This window comes from Diuraphis noxia, unplaced genomic scaffold, assembly GCF_037042655.1.
Source record: "Diuraphis noxia isolate RWA-SAM2 unplaced genomic scaffold, SU_Dnox_SAM2 contig0003, whole genome shotgun sequence".
Taxonomy (NCBI): domain Eukaryota; kingdom Metazoa; phylum Arthropoda; class Insecta; order Hemiptera; family Aphididae; genus Diuraphis; species Diuraphis noxia.
The window spans coordinates 75,502,962-75,521,080 of record NW_028301713.1 but is presented as its reverse complement, the minus strand read 5'-3'; the positions used below and the strand labels follow the sequence as shown (position 1 = coordinate 75,521,080).

At 25.6% G+C, this 18,119-nt stretch overlaps 2 protein-coding genes across 2 annotated transcripts; one reads left to right on the top strand and one right to left on the bottom strand.

Moving 5' to 3' along the window:
- The first annotated feature begins 90 nt into the window (after nucleotides 1-90).
- Nucleotides 91-12,580, top strand: loco (regulator of G protein signaling family member locomotion defects). Its single transcript, XM_089223913.1, has 13 exons — nucleotides 91-921; nucleotides 1,484-2,038; nucleotides 2,103-2,546; nucleotides 5,638-5,724; nucleotides 6,919-7,140; nucleotides 7,216-7,377; nucleotides 7,457-7,732; nucleotides 8,893-9,090; nucleotides 9,158-9,388; nucleotides 10,095-10,178; nucleotides 10,240-10,393; nucleotides 11,893-11,984; nucleotides 12,063-12,580. The coding sequence occupies exons 1-13, from the start codon at nucleotides 352-354 to the stop codon at nucleotides 12,357-12,359; spliced, it is 3,372 nt and encodes a 1,123-aa protein (XP_089080039.1). The 5' UTR covers nucleotides 91-351; the 3' UTR covers nucleotides 12,360-12,580.
- On the bottom strand, nucleotides 12,553-17,157 carry mRpL45 (mitochondrial ribosomal protein L45). Its single transcript, XM_015524905.2, has 7 exons — nucleotides 16,948-17,157; nucleotides 16,756-16,872; nucleotides 16,327-16,539; nucleotides 16,111-16,265; nucleotides 13,196-13,244; nucleotides 12,986-13,135; nucleotides 12,553-12,898 (listed from the first exon to the last, which is right to left on the bottom strand). Exons 1-7 carry the CDS (start codon nucleotides 16,987-16,989, stop codon nucleotides 12,632-12,634), a joined length of 993 nt encoding a protein of 330 aa, XP_015380391.2. The 5' UTR covers nucleotides 16,990-17,157; the 3' UTR covers nucleotides 12,553-12,631.
- Between the last annotated feature and the right edge of the window lie 962 nt (nucleotides 17,158-18,119).

The following is an 18,119-nucleotide window of genomic DNA, read 5'->3' as shown; positions in this document are numbered from 1 at the left end:
CCTTGGTTTATTTTGTCAAAAGTTCATGGTTGGCATAATATTATAATGGATATCATTAAAATAATAAAATATCATAGTTCTATCAAATATTATACATTCCATTCTACTATTCTAGTGCAATTAGTAATAAATTACTGTTTATACTTTATAGTAAATATTTAATGGCTTTATTTTATGAAAATTGTTGTTAACTCCCGAGATATTTTTTTAAGCTTATATAAAGAGTAATTAATTTTTTAATTGAAAGTATTCATTTTTGTTCGTGACGTGACAGTTTTTAATAATATTAAACCGAGTTTAGTTACTAATCAGGGCATTGAAATCTTCAAGGATGTAAGTTAATTCTTTGCAATGCATCCTGTACGAAGACGTAAGAAACGACCCAACTATGGTGTACGTATGGTAGAAGTAAATAGAGGAAAAAATGGATTTGGATTTACTATATCTGGGCAGCAGCCCTGCATACTTAGTTGTATTGTTCCTGGTAGCCCTGCCGATGAGGCTGGTCTCAGAGCAGGCGACTATTTGGTAGCCGTCAGCAACCATAATGTTAGTAAATTATTACATGATGATGTAGTACAATTAATCGGTGGATGTCAATCTGCTTTGCGATTACAAATTGCTGAGAATTATTATTCTGATAGCTCTGATGAAGAATTTAAAAATGAATTGGGAAGACAACGACCAAAATATCCACACAAATCTAGGCCAGCCTTAACTCCTATTAATGTAAATAAAATGAGAAATGATAATGCAGTTTATGGAATGGAGTTTGCCCACGTATCAAAACCTTGTAATCGAAATAATAACAATTGTTCGACATTTGATAAAGAAGCAGTAACTGTTTATAATTTTCAAATAGTCGTGAGGTATTTAGGTTCAATTGAAATGCCATGTATACCTGCTGGATCTCGTCTACAAGTTAGTAATTTAAAATCTATTAATTATTTTTATTTAAGGTATTATTTACAAATTATAATTCATAATTTAAAATCTACAATTGTACCTAATTTCTATTTTTAAATTTAACTCATATTATTCAATGTACCTATAAGTAATAATTTTTTTAACTAAATAATATAGGTACTTCCCTATTACTTGTATTTGTTATTAAAAATATAATCGAAGATATATGTTTAAACAACTTAATAATAATTAACACTAATAATTTGTTTTATTTATCTTAATCTAATTTAAATTTTGCGTTTGTTTTAATTGTTGACTCATCACAAGTAGCTTTTCATTATAAAAATGTAAAATAAGTATATTTGCTGTAACGTTGATTTGTTAAGCCATACAACTAAATAAATAAATCATAAAAATGTGTAAAAAAGAAAAATAATACAACTTACAGATAACAGATTCTTATACTAATTACTTTAACTTATATACTTATATTTTTATGTCTTACTAATTATCTGTATTAGATAAAGTTTTCAAGTAGTAAAATAACTCACTATTATTTTAATTTGTTTTTAATTAGGTTGTTAAAAGCTGTATTAAACGTTTGAAAGCAGAAAAACGTTCTCATACTGCTGTATTAATGACAGGATATGGATCCAGTCTTTGTCTACAGAATAATGCAGGTGTAACTTTAGCTGTTTATCCAGGTAACCGTGTCATGTTTTGTGCTGCCAGTTCTGATGAAAATAGCAAATATTTTGGTGTTGTCACTATATCATCTATAGACGATGAGCCATCAAACTCTTGTCATGTATTTGCTATAGACCCAGCATCACATGATGATCATTCTGCACAAGCTAATAGTTTTAAAATAACTTGTGTCAGAGATTCGACTGGTGTATGTACTCAATTCCCTCCAAACTGTGATCAAATTGTAATTGCTATCGAAAAGTATTATAAAAACGATGCTAATCGTATGTCAATTGTTGGAAATTCACCACATCCAAGTCATGATAGCACAACAACCACAACTAGCAATAGTGATTCAGGTATTGGATATAAGGATTACTGCGGCATGCAGACGGATAGAATATTGATGGTCGATGTGCAGAATCAATGTTTGCACATACAACAAGTATTTATTATTTATCAATTTAGCTTAATAAATTATCACCATGATATATATTTTTTTTTGCAAGGTTGGTGAAATGGCTACACATTGCGTTGATTGTTCAGATTCAATTACTCCTAAGGATAGCGTAGTTGAACGTGGCGCTAGAAGTCGTTCACCATTAAGTACTAGCTCAGTTGATCTTGTATTTAGTCAATTAGGACCTGATTATACTGTATTAAGCAGATCACCTGGGCCCCGTAGATCAAAAAGTGAGAGTAGTGTACAATATGAAAATAATTCGTGTGAAGGAATGAGTTTAGGTAGCAGTTATCGAAGTCAAGAAATATTATTATCAGATGTCAAAACTAAATCAAGTACAGAATTTGACTGTTCAAGATATCCCCTTGTTACTCAAAGTCTGGGAGACCTTAAAACTAATGACGAAGATTGTATTGTTAACATATGGGGAAGTTTACAAAATATCAAAGAAGGAACTGAAGATTTCATTCCAGAAACGGATGGATTTTGTGTAAGTTGATATTTTATTAGTTAGTAAAAATAATATTTATTTTTCTTAATTGCTGTAGATATAGAAGTGTTTATATTTTATGAAAAAAGTTTTTTTTTCTTTATTAATAAATACACAATCGGCACAATAAGAGTATGAGCTAATGACAATGACAATGACAATATAATGAAATTTTAAATGAAGAAGCCACCGATAACACTTACGTCTTTAATTATTTTGATTTAACCATAATATTATTTTATGAAAAAAGTAAATAGTTTTTTTGATACGAAGTTGTTTTAATCAATATTGGTTTTGGGTTTTGGGTATAATCAGTGGCACCGAACCTTATGTTTAGGTATGGCAACTGCTTGACCTGTGAAAGTGGGTGGATGAATCGTAGGTGGTTAGGGTAATGTATAAAAATAATTCATATAGGGAGGAAATAAATATAAATATTCCCGAATATCAAAAACTGATGTGAATACTCGATTTAGTTAGGTGTTTCTGGGTGGGGTGGGTATTAATTTTTGTACTTTACCCTTTCTATAAAAATTGAGTTTGGCGCCACAGGGTATAATAATAAATTTAAAAATATATCAATCAATTTGATATCAAATTTTATTTTATACAATATATAGACTTATATTACTAAAAAAAGCAATGAGAGTATGGAAATTTAACAGTATAAGTTGTGCTCATTCTTTGCTCGTTTTTATTTAATATGTGTGGTAGTGCAAGATAGTAAAATATAAGGATTATTGTATTTTGTCTTCAAGAAAGGTTATTTATCACTGTATTTTGTCATAAGTTCGGCCTAAATAACTGATATTTTATGGCACTCGTAATGATGTTATTATACATAGTTCTTGTTTATTAGTATAAGGTATAAGATTCAATATTAAGAACATGTTTGGTTCATAAAAATGTCATAACTCATGATACATGATTGTGGAATACTATATTTAATATAATCACTATTGTTTAAATTAGTAATTACAATCAAATAAAAATAATAAATTGTATTTCTATGTATAAAAAAGTATCATCATACATTTAAATTTTACAATAATTAAACATTATTTTACTTAAAGTAGGGATGGGCATGAAATCTAAATATCTGAATTATCCGAATATCTGGATATCCAAATCTGGATTTTCCCAATTATTAGGATTTATAGATTTTTTTTTACGTGATTTTTGACTTACAATTATTTTTAATGTATAATAAAATAAATTATTTTATTTTATTATGAAAATTTAACAATAAATTAATACTTATATTTTATAATATCTCTGGTACTTAAAATCTGTTGAAAATTTGATATACCTTTGTCCAAAAATTATGTTATAGAATTAAAATATTATTAAATTTTAAAAATAAGTCATTGAACTTCAAAATACAGTTGGATAATGCGTAAAATCAGGATTTTTGAAATCGGACTATGCCCACCATTAACTTAAAGCATATTCATTTTTATCATGAAACTTCAATAATGTTGTTTGTGTGGTTGTTGTTCTTGATAATTGAAAATATGAAATGTAAATTAGCTCATGTTTTGCTAAAATGTATTACTTTTGTTAAATGATAAGCTTATGAAAGTTATGATTTATCAATTACAACATTATTTATATTATGATTTATGAAGTTTTAAATAACTGTTTCCATAACATAGTATCTCAATATGTTATTGAGTTGAGTTCATTAGTATTCATTATATGCAATTCTAATTACAATTTTAAATGTGATGCTAGGTAGGTTACTGTATGTAATGACGTCATTCCAATATCCGTGACATGTGTCTGTCATACATAATTTATCAAAATAGTATATGAAAATAAATAGTATATGTGAAAATGTTATGTTTAGTGTGGCATAAAAGTATTATAGTCTTAGAAGATGTACTTCATTGAATATTTTTAGTACTTTTATTTTTTATCTACAAAGGAAATGCTTCCTTTTCGTAAAATCAGTTGTATTACATTCTCCAACAGTCCTTTTGTGCGTGTTCTTAGGCGAACAAATTCTTTTGAAAACAAAACCACGGTATATATAACAAAATTCATATTATATTTTAACTCTAAATATATTTTTACTAATTAATTTTAATTGTGGCAATTATTATTTAAATAGCACACTAATAAAATGTTATCATGTTATCAATTTATTAGTATTTTTCTTTAGAATTGTATCATTTCATTATAAGTTAGTTGCAATATTTGTGTTATTTAAATATTTAGAGTTATCAAAAGTTATCTAATTATTAAATGTAATATTAAAAATATTCATATATTTATAAATGTGCCATAAATTATTATTAATTTCTTAATTTAATCCAGTATTTCCTAATTGGGTGTCTTTAGATTTTTAAAAATCTCATTGACACCTATTAATTTTTTTACAAAAATGTCTTATACTTGAAATTTACTCAAATAATATAAAAGATGGACAATTTTATTGTTATACATACTTAAATCTTTATTCTTTTATATATATCTTATACATTTCTAATTTAATGTGAATATTTATTAAAAGTATAAATTATATAATTATTTTTATTTAATACCATATAAATATTCAATTTATATTCCACCACAAACAATTTTAGCTAATTAACTGCTTAGAAGTTTAATGACTAACATTCACATCCTCAATTTTTAGTTTAAAATATTTTTTTTAATCTTCTTATACTTAACATGGACAATCAAAAATAATTTTTTTTTAAAGACCATCTCTTCCATTAAATATAACAATACATTTGTACTACATTTGGTATTTTAAATTATGTTAAATGAGTTATTTTATTCTATGTAGTTATACATTTCAATATAATCTATAAGTCACAAACTATAAAAACATAATTGATAGAAGAGTAAAACGTTCCACAATATTATAAATGACTCTTAGGTATAGCGCTAAAATTGGAAATCACTGATCGAAAGATGTACATAATTGTAAATTATAGTCATAATATTGACATTGGTATAATCATATTTTGTACATCTATTTCTAAAATAGATACAAGATTGATATTTAATTCTAAATTACAAATGATAATCCTATTTTTCTCTATGAATTATATTAATTTGTCATGTTTTTTTTATATTTAAGAATAATTCAAAAACCAGTCAAGCTCAAGATTGGACATTATCGTTTGAGAGAGTTTTACAAGACCCAATAACTTCTCAAAACTTTGCAGTAAGTTTTTATATAAATAAATTATTTTTAGATGTTACTTATTAAAAATGTTTGATTTTCTTAGGGTGTTTAATTCAGTTTTATTCAGAAACAAACTTAAAATTATAATTAACTAAATTAAATTCTTTCCAAATTTAATTAAGTGATAAGTTTATAAAAAAATCAGAGTATTGGGAGAAATTTAGTAATACATTTTTATTTTCCTCAACCATTTTACTTAAATAATATTATTTTTTTTAATTATATAAAAGCTGTTTGGGTCAAATTAAAAAAAGGGGGGGGTAAGTGAGTACGCTTTGCTGTGCAATAAGTACAAGTGGAACATTGTAATGGATAGTGTTAAATTTAAATTCAATTCAATTACATCGTTGTATACTATAAACGATTCTGAGCAGAAACATTTTGTTGGTTTAAATGCTTATAAAAAAAAAGAGAAAGAGTATTCACACTCTATGTAAATACAATAAGTACATTTATATGTCTTAGGGCTGCTGATTTCAGTTGACATAGGAAGTAATATGTTATCTATCTATACATATATAAACCAATTTCTGTCTGTTTGTTCTTTATGCAATCTTAAACGGCTGGACTGATTGTAACAAAATTTTGTATACAGATTTATTAGATCTATGGGCAGAAGATAGGCTAAGTTAAAAAGTGATAGCCCCAACCCCAGGAACAGAAATTTTGAGATTTACGATGGAAATTTTTGTTTATTTAAAGATGATTGCTTATTATTATTACATAATATATATCCCTGAATTTGTGTTATTTATTGTGTTAACTTTGCACCTTGTAGCCCATTAACAGTCATATCTGTTATATAGTTATATGTGTTTTTTGTATTTTTGTTATGTCATGTTATGCTTCCCATAACAAAAATCAATTAGTAATTGTACGCCTCAAGCATGAAAGAAAATGGCATTTTTTATCGACATTAATTTAAAAAAAAATTTTAAATGTCATATGCCTATTATAGTTTTAATAGTAATATTATTAACTCAAGATAAGTCAAAATATTTTACATACCTACCTACTATATGTTTTGAATATTTTATTGAAGATTGTAAATTTGTGAGTTCTCAGTGAAACTCATTCAGTATGGCACATTATCTTCTTGAAGAATAAATAAATATTATCCTTAGAATATTTACGAAATGCTGAACTTATACATTTGTTTTATTATTTAAATAGGAGTTTTTAAAAAAAGAATTTAGTGCAGAGAATTTGTACTTTTGGACTGCATGTGAACGATATCACTCAACTATAGACCAAGAGTTACGATGTGCAATTGCTCGAGATATATATGCTAAACATTTAGCATGTGATGCTATTGAACCAGTTAATGTGGACTCTAAAGCATCAAATCTTACAATCGAACAAATTGAGGAAGCTGACCCTAATCTCTTTTTACAGGCATGTTTACTCTTATTCCATGATTTTTATAATATACTAATGAAGTACAATAAATCATCTATATATTTCTTTTAGGCACAAAAACAAGTGTTTAATTTAATGAAGTTTGATAGCTATCCACGTTTTGTGAAGTCCGATCTTTATAAAATGTGTTTAGTAGAACAGATTGCTGACCATTTACCATTAACTGAACAAGACACATCTATTTTTAAATCTTTGGAATGTTCTAGCAAAAAGGTATGTTAATTTTTGTGTTAAATTATACAATAATTGCAGTTCAGTATAAAAATTTTAATTTTTAATTTTGATTTCTTAGGTTAGTGACATTGAAGAAATAAATAATACAAGCACTATTGAATACCATGTCAACACTGGAAGTCGTCGAAAATCTTTATTATCATGGAGACGTCAATCTACTGTGCAGCCTCCATTAACATCTGGATTGTGTCGAGTGACACTTCCTGATCAATCATCAACGGTTTTGCACGTTACTCCCGATATGACTGTTCAAGTTCTTATTCAAAGATTATTTGATAAACGTGGTTATCCTTATAAACACTTCAAAGTAAAAACTCAATCCAACAATGAACAGGTATGATTTATTTTTTGATAATATGTTTACAGTTAAAATAAATATTTTTAATGTATTACAAAAACAATTTTTTAACGTTTTTGGTTTTTAAACATTTTAATTTAGAATTATCTGATACTATTGTAGGAATGATACTCAACATAAGTTTTTTTTTAAACCGATTTTTCAACTAAGACAGTAAAAAAAAAAAATCCACCCAGCATATTATCTTGAAATGCATTTGTTATTAGTTATTACTATTTACTTTATAAGTATTTCTTAACAAAGATACCTATTTATTATTTTAATAAAATACATAATATTATAGGTTTACTCGTTTACTGGATATCAATTTTATGGAAGCATATTATATTGTTTTAATTATATCTTTTATAAGTTATAACTTATAACTTATAGGCCTATTATTATCCGCATTCTTAATAAGTAGTTAAAATGTTGTTTAAAAACAAAAAGTTTATTTTTATAATTATTAGAGAGCGGATCTAAAGGTTTTTACATATTTTTATTGGCTTTATGTAACTTTACGAGAATAAAAAATGTGAATGATTTAGCATATTCGGAACATTAGAAAATATTTAGCCTATTTTTCATATTTTATAATATATTCTATTGTTTTTCATAAAATATCAAAAATTTAGTTAATTTCTCGAGTTGTGATTTCTTCTAGCAACAATTTTTACCAGTCATAAAACTAATTTTATTTAAGAATTATAAAAATTGAAAATCATTCAATTATTTACATTTTTTATGTTTAAATAATATACCTCCTGTTACTAAAGAAATGATGCATAATAATTATTTATTGTTTTGATTGAATTATTTTAGAAAAAAAAATCATTATCTGCATATTTACAAGTTTAAGAATATTTTAGAGTTTTCTTAAAATATGTTAATATAATTTTAAGTTTTTATGAACCTGAAAATACACTCTTTAGTAATTATATGTATATATATATATATATATATATATATTATATATATTTTTTTAAAAGCTTAATTAAATAAGTAATGTAATTAAGTTATTTTTACAATCAGTGGAAATTTTTACATAATACTTACTATGCAGTGCCAAATTATTATTTTTGTTTTAAATATTAATCATAAATAAAATATATTATAAAAGAGTATTTTTTAAATGCAAATATATTCTTATTTTATAGATAATTGATGTAAATAGCAGTTCATGTGTTCTGGATGGTTTAGATGTTAAAGTTGAACCTAGAATCTGGTTTAGATTAGATCTTCCTGACAGAAAAACTATAAATGTTGATTGTAAAATAGATTCAACAATCGGGCAAGAGATAAGTCCCATATTATCTTCTTATGGTTATAAAACTGAAATGGTGACACTGTGTTCTGTGAGTATTTGTAATGCTTCAATATATATATATATAACGTTAACTTTATAATAATTTGTTATTTCAGATAAGTGAAAACGAAGTCATTGATCTGGATATGGATGTTTCACTTGTAGAAAATCGTCGAATTCAAGTTTTGACTCGCAGTAGTATGACATCATTTGCTCAAAATATTACACTAAGAAATGGACAAGCTCCAGATAACTTGGATGAATTAACTAATCAAGTATTTGAAGACCTATTGCAAAATAAAAATCCAGAATTTAATAAACTTCCATCAGATCAAGGATCTATAAAAGTTAGTTAACATGTGTTACATATACTTATTAATGCTGAATTATAGTTCTCTAAATTATTTTAATCCAAAACAATAAACTTTAACATTCCAAATTTTTATTTTTATGCAGAATTTCTCACTGAATATTTGGAACTATTGACCAAATATTACCATCTTAGATTAATATATTTTTTTTTTCATTTACTAATACAAAAACACTAAATATCATTTTTCTAAATATTTTGGGTTTTTAAAGTATTGAAGATTTTAGTTTGTTAAAACACAAAATGAAAATATAATCCTAATGTTCTGAGTGCTTAAAAATAGTTATTGATTTATAACTTTTGTATATTAAGAATCTTGTATGAATAATTAAGCTTTTTGTAGTATTACGATGTATTTTTGTTGAATAATGGATATTAATAAACATTAAGTTTTGAGCCCAATATAAGAAATTAACTTATCCCATTTCTTAAGGTAATTAGATTACACAAATAATTACAATAAATAAAGAAAAAATGGTTTTCTATGTGTTAATTTATCTCTTATTTAACATATAAATATCTAATCTTTTTTTGTATAAGAAAAATTTACAAAAAATTAAAGCAAAGTAAATGCCCCTCTCCCCCCCCTAAAAAAAAAAAAGTATAAGTAAATAGTTATTTCTAAATTAAAATTGTATCTATATTACATGAATAAATAAAACAAATTCTTTTATTTATTTTAGTCTGAAGAATGGGGATCAGAACAATCTTCTAGCTTGATAAGTAGATTTTTAAGAAGAGATTCAATATTTCATGAAAAACAAAGAGTAAGAATATTATTGTTACTATTTATCATGTTTAATTATAAAATTATAAAAAATTTTTTAGAAAATAAAAAAGACTTGTAAATCACAATTTGTTATGCATGATCAACAAATTAATAGTACTGAAAAAAAACAAACACTGAGTAAACTTCCACCACTTATTGCTAAATTAAAACCAACTACCAAAATACAAAACGACAAACAATCTGAGAGTGATGGTAATTATTTGGTTTTAATTATTAATAGTTTTACAATAATAGTTTAAGTTTAGTAGGTTATTTAACTTTAAATGAATATAATTCTTATTTATTATTTTAATTTTAATGATTGCGTTTGATAAACCTGGAAAAATATTTGTAGTGTAAAATTCTGTAGTTATAATATTATGTTCTATTCAAATTATATTGCATTATTTAAAATGTTTATATTTTTATATTGTAATGTTGTTAAGGAAATTAAACATTGACAGGAATTGAATTAAAATCTTCATATTCTTCTTCTGGTTGTTACTTCAATAATTTAATGAATTATTTATTGTAATATTTTCCTCTAAAATACTAAAATATTAGTATTGATTCCAAATACTTCCAATACTTGAACCAACAACATATTTTAAGGGGTTATGATATTATAAATAATATACAGTTGGCCCATAAGTCCCGTATCACCCTTAATATCTCAATGGGAAATCAATATATTTAAATGCAGTTTTTTTTACAATACTAAGTATGGAAATTCTGATTGAATGGCATAAAATTAAATTGTATTTAAAAAAAAATTCAAAAAAAAAAATGTGTAAAACATTTAAGAATTTAAAATTTGTAAGATAGCCATTTTGTTAAACATATTTTTTAAAACAGTTCAAAAAAAAAATTTTTAAAAATTGACCAAGTTAGAGCAAGTTATGTTTTTGAATAATTATAATAATAGTTGTTATCTATTAAAACACGAATTACTCGATTGGAACGCCTGTTTTTTATGTCAATCTGTAAATATCTATAAATATCTAACTATTTGTGGAGCTTTTAGGAAAGATTAAAATTAAAATTCAGATAATATTTTTAACAATAAAAAAAATAAAAAAATGTATTACATAAAAACGAAAATTATGTATTACGATTTATTATGATATAATTAAAATACTTAAAAATAGGTAACCAGTTTAACTGTTCAGCAAACGATAAGACACGACTATTTTTATTTCTATTCAAATCAAAACTTTAATTAGGTATGTAAAAGTATTGTCATGCTGAAATGGATATTTTTTTATTGAAATGTGAAACATTTAATATTTTTGTAATAATTATTCAAAAACAACTTGCTCTAACTTGGTCAATTTTTATTCAATTTTTATATATATTTTTTTGAACTGTTTTAAAAAATATGTTTAACAAAATGGCTATCTTACAAATTTTAAATTAAATGCATAAAAAATGTTTGTAATAAATTATATTAAACTAACCTAACATAACCTATGATATCAACCATATTAGAAAGAATATACTGTAAGTTCAAGTTATCATCTATGTCTTACATACTTTCCTTGTGCTAAATTATAAAATTGTTACAATGTAACCATGGTTGTTGATATTTTTAAAGATGATAAATAGATTCAATATTAATTAATTTGTTCATGATAAAATAAAGTTGATTATCTTAAATAATGTACTACTGTTAATACATATTTTAATATACGCCATTTATTTATAAATTTTAGCGTTATATGAGGGCTTAAAGCGAGCTCAAAGAAGTAGATTAGAAGATCAACGAGGTACAGAGATAAATTTCGAAATGCCTGATTTTTTAAAAGTATTTACATTATGACTAAATATGGTTTTTATTTTATTATTAAATATGGATAATATATTTATATTTTTAAATGTTTAGAATAAAGAAAATAATACAACAGATGCCAACAAAAAACATTGTAAATTAATAAGGTTAACAGAACGTAATGGTGGAAACAGAGAGTCAGCTCGCTTTTATAAATCGCTGATGAATGATGGTGAATTTAAACGGCCAAATCCAATACCTGATGATCGTACCAAATTCATTAGACATCTTCCGCCTCCATTACCACCTAAACCCAAGAACTTAACCAACGAACATCAAATTCAAAAAAAAGTTGATACTAAAATTAAAAAGCCTGTGTATGTAGACCAACCAACAAGTAGTTTTGTTTAAGTGTATTGAAAAAATTACGTATTAAGTTTGCTAATATTAATGTTAATTAACATAAAGAAAATTTATTTTATATAAATATTAAGAGTATTATTAAATGTATTTTTTTTTACATTCAGTATTATTTTGGAGTGGGTATTTATATTATGTATATTTTATATTTTTATATTTTTACTAAGTGATTATGTATAAACAATTTTAAATAATAAGTATCTTTATCTTTATTCATGATTTATTTTTACATTTGATGCTACATTAGCATTACATTACATTAGCTATGCATCTGGAAGTACAATTTTAGATTTTGCTTCGTCTGGCTGAGCTTCTAAGGCAGTTTCTGTCTCAGCTTCAACATTTAATATATTTGTTACTGTAGCTGGTTCTTTCGGAGGCATCCAATCGGGAATAATTTTTCCATGTATACGCCACATTCCATATTGATTAACAATGTGTTTTTCAAATACTACATATTCTAAGACATCCTTGGCAACCACATCACTACCAAAAATTAAGCGCCCAAAACGGTCAAAAACTGATAATGTCTAAGAATAAAAAAACAAGAATGATTTAAACTTGTTGGATTGTGAGTAATACATTTAGATAATTATATGACATTTTTTAATGTTTACCTGTTTAGTGTGAAAGCGTACAGTTAATTGTGCAAATAAATTGTCTTGAGTTATAATATCTGTTACTCTTGCATGAACTACACGAGGTGGCTCAATGGATTTTATGAATGACCAACGTAATGTCTTATTGTCTATATTGTGCAGCATTTCCTTTAATATAAACAATATGTTTTAAGTTTGATAACTACAATATGTTTGTTTTCTACTTACCACATAAGCTTTTTCTGTAACATATTGAAGAAGATTTTGTTTATCTTTGCTAAAAGTATTAAAAACATTCAAATTTAATATGAATTTTAATCATAATAATTGGTACTTATCGGTTATCGAGACAAACTCAGTAACAAGAAGATAAAGATATTGAGTGGTGGTTTTTATTAGTATTGATGAGGATTTTTCTTTTAGATAAGTGACATGAGTATATGATGTTTTATTTTTAACGGGACATGCCTGATGCTATTTTCTAACACTACTGTTTTATAAGTATTTTTATTACTATCAATACTTTTTGTAGTGTAATGTTACATTACTAATGTACTATGTAGTATGTGAAATGTGCAATTTGTTAAAATTGTGATGCAAATCTGAGATTTACCATTGAACGAAAAACTGCCAGGACTTTTTTTCAAGTATACATGGTTTTACCTAAAAGAGCACTATTTAGTACTGGTCACAAAGAAAAATTGTTGTTGAAGTACACCAGATACACAGAAGCTAAAGGTAAATAAAAATAAAATCGGATATAAGTAATAATATAATAATATGTATAATTGATACGAATAACTATTGTGCTCCGAGGCATAATATAAAACAACGACTAATTGTCCTACAGGCTACTACATTGAACGAATATGCTAGTAATACAAAATGCCTATTCAACGTCTGCTGTACTACAGTGTGAATAATTTTACTTACAATCTACATACTATAGAGTGTGTTGTTTACATTCAACAATTGTATTTCGAGAAACAAATATTTTGGAAATGTAATATTAAATCATGCGACGTGCCATAAGAAAGTAAACATGCATGTTAGTAATTGGTTTGTTGGCAGTTACATTTCATTTGTATGTGTTATATACTTTGTTGAACAGAAGATAAGACTTCTTTAAAATAGTGTTTTAAGCCTCAGAACTTGCGAGGTGAAAATAAGATGAAAGATTAATGCTAGTTGAGTTTTACCTCAACAATAGATTTTTAGGAGAATTTGTCGATAAATGGCGGAATGTTTTTTATCTTAAGTTAAAGATAGCACTTATTACTACATAGACTACTTCTACACTTCTACAAATAATAAATGACAATATAAAAGCAAGGTACAAATATTTATACTGATAGTTGGCGTGTTTACAAAACAGATGAACTTCAAAATGCTGGGTTTAACCATTTCATTGTAAACAACATTTATAAATTATAATACCTTGATAGCTCTACCTGCTTTGACCATATATGGTGCAGCATCACTTAATAAAAGTAATACATGGTCGTGTTTTATACCATTTGGCCAAATAGTTTGAAGTGATCTATCGAAAAGTTTTGAAATTGTACTATGATTTACCTTTTCTAAGACTTCAGTATTTATTAAAAAATGTTTTCCGGGGCCATTCAACTCCAAAGTTCCCACAACAACATTTGCTACATAACGCCCTTCGGCGTCTGTAGTTTCATCTAAAGTTACCCAAATTTTTTTATTTTCTACGTAAGATCTGATTTTATCTATAGTTTCCTGATAACACTGAAAAACGTAGCTTTTTCTTAAAGTCGATTCATCGGGAATTAATTTATTCGTATATTTTTCCAGAAATTGTTTAAATGTTTCATTCTGTAGTTTTTGCAATGGAATATTTGCGGCTAGTAGTGCCTGACACAAATCATAATTGAAAGATGATTTTTTAGATGGTTCGGTAATTAAACGTTGTGTCTTACTTGTACTTAGTTCTTGGTTTTTATTTTTCAATTCAAATCCATTAACATGTTTTTTACGCGAAATATGCTGTTCAATGGTAAATTTTTTGTCAGCTGCCACTTTAACCTCACAAATTTTGCAAAATAACACAGTGCCATCGGATGAAAAAACGTCTTTGCCAAAATGATTTACAAACGAATTCAATAAGAGTATTATTTGAAACTTTGTACTTGGGCATATTAAATCAATTATATTAAATATTTAAATCGAAAACTTTACTATCCGTCGTTCACATGTATAATGCCACTATGCCCGAAAGACGTAAAATGACAATCACACCGCTACGTCTCGTGTGTATCAGTAAAATTATCGAAATTATTTTTAATTGTACAAGGTCGCAAGAAGACGCAATGTGAAGTAGATGCGTGAGTGTATGTAACGATTAGTCTATATTCTTGGTAAAACTATTAAATGGAAATTATGATAAGTTATCCATTCCATTGTCGACAACGCAGGGGAAACAGCACAAAGTAATGCAAGTGTGTACAGAACTACAGACTACAAGGTTTAATAACGCGGTCTAAATTTAAAACGGAGATAAGAAATAATGTCAGTAATACAATATGCTGCACAATATGTTAGTTTTTACAAATATTTAGTTTTGTCAAAATAATATATTATAAGAAAAATGCAAAGAATGCTCCAAAATTACTATAAAATGACCGTATAATTAAAAATTGATGAAAAATGCAAAAAATGCAAAATAAAAATGGTTCCATTGAACTATACATAACATAAATCACATTTATGTACAGACAAGCCTCGTATAAACGCATTAGAAAAAAAGATGCAAATGCATCAAGTTCCGGGCCCTATTTATGATTGTGTTGCTCCTCAAACTAATGTTCACACACAAAATTTCGAAAGGTTATGGGGTTCCTCTAAATGGCGTAGCTCGTCAACATTATCGCCGAAGTTATTAGGTCGAATTCAAGTGGTATCAAAAGTACAATAATCCATTTATAGGTATTTTAAATTTCATGTCTGAAAATTTTTCCACTTGAGTTAGTTGTTAATTTCTAATTTTGAATTTTATTCCTAGTTTTTTTCATAGTTTTAATAATTTTTTTAATTTATGCCATATAAAGAAAGGTAGTCACAATAACCAATAAGTACACAACATTTGTATATATGTCATAGATAAAATAGTTGATACAAACTTGGCCATAGTTGTGTGGGCTTTCAGATAAATATCTTGTGCTTTGGTTATAAATTCAGGATATAATTCAAATTCTTCCTCGTTCTGTCTTATTTTACGGATGGCTTGCCAAGTATCTTTTTTCTTTTTCAATAATTCAAGTTTTTGTTTAGCTCCCTATATAGAATAATAATTAAGTTAGTATGGTGTTATTAATATTAAGTATTTAAAACTTAACTGCTGTACTGATTGGTGAAATTTTTCCATCTCCTTCTGGTGGAATATAAGGTTCAATGATAGAACCAGTATTGTTAATAAATGTGGTACGTTCAATCCACGATCTTGTAGGCTGTATACCTTTTTCTTTGTACCTGGTACGTAACTTTTCTGGGCTGTAATCCTCAGAATCAACTTGATCTTTTTCATAATCTGGTAATTCTATTTTTATAACCTTTAAAACACAATTATATTTAATAAGTTAATTTTTACTAATATTTTAGCAACAGAACATACAAAATTACTGTTGAAAAAGTATAAATAGAAATGTAAATCATAATAGAAAATAGTCATAACTATTTATATCAAACTAACTAGTAAGATATGAGAAATATTATATCTTGATTTTAAAATCTTATTTACAAATAAATATAATATGATGTGTAGTTACTTTTTGGCTTCTCAACTTTTTGAACTCCGGTTTATAATGTTTGTTACTTCTGTATCGAGTTTGACCCACACAACCAATAGTTAATAAATTTTGTACGTTACAGTTAAAATGCTGAAGCTAAGAATTTTTCATATAAATTTTTAATAAATATGGTCACATCAGTAAAGAAACGTTAAATAAAATAATTTTTACCTTATTAAGTCCAGTATAGGCTGTATGGACGGTCCTAAACATGGTGATTATTAATGTAAATATTCAATAATCTTTTAAATAATCGATCAAGTATTAAATTAAAATTTAAGAATATAAAAAAATTGTATTCTATATTTTTATTATGAATTTGATACTTTAATCATTAAGAGCTTCTCACTCATAGACCACGGATCACGTTTAAATAATTTATTAAAATTTAAAATAATATCCATTATCAATTATGTTGGTTATCAGTTTATCACATGGTTTATATCATGAAAAGATTATAGGCTGCTGGTTAAAGTGTGGGTTAACTACAACCGTGGTTAAAGCAAAACTTAAAATTAGTTGTAAAAGTCACATTTGAAGTTAGTCATTGCCTCATTGGTAATTCAACTATAAATTTACAAATAATTCTCAAAAAACGACCTTCTTATTTTGTTGTTATTCAAAAACTATTAATTTCATGAAATATTTTGTTATTTTCTATATTATATGATAAAATTTTCTAAATATTTTCTCATTGGGTTATTTAAAGATAACCATCTTCGATTTTATTAATTTTTTATTTTATAAATGACTATAAAATTGTGCTAAATTGAGTCAAAATGCTTGAATATTTAATAAAAGATTCCATATATAAGAAATTAAGAACGATTTTTTAAGTTTTCAAATTATTTTATAGGTAAAAATTTATAAAATGTTCAATATTTATGGCATAATACTAGTTTAGCAACCTAACTGTCGTTTTAAGTTATCAGTGAAAATATATCAAAAAGTAGAATTTAAAAAGTAAAAATACCTAGAATTAATTTTTTTCAAATTTTTTTTTTCATAAAATTGTGGTTTTGTAGCGCTCAATTAGAGCCTAACCTATATATTAGAAAAATTTACTTAACATACGTACTTTTGACATTTTTGTGTGTAAACATTAAAAAATAGCATTATCAAAATCAATTTGTTAGTAGGTATTTTTATTTTTTTACTTTATACAGTTATAGATGAAAAAATATTTTAGTTAAGTCAAAATTAGTTTATCTTACTTAGTTTCAGAGTTAGATATTAAATGTTGCACAATTTATGACGATCCTCAAAAATCTATAATAAAGTTAAATATAGGTACAATATATAAGTACAATTTTTCCAAAATAGCATCATTAATAAAAGAAAAC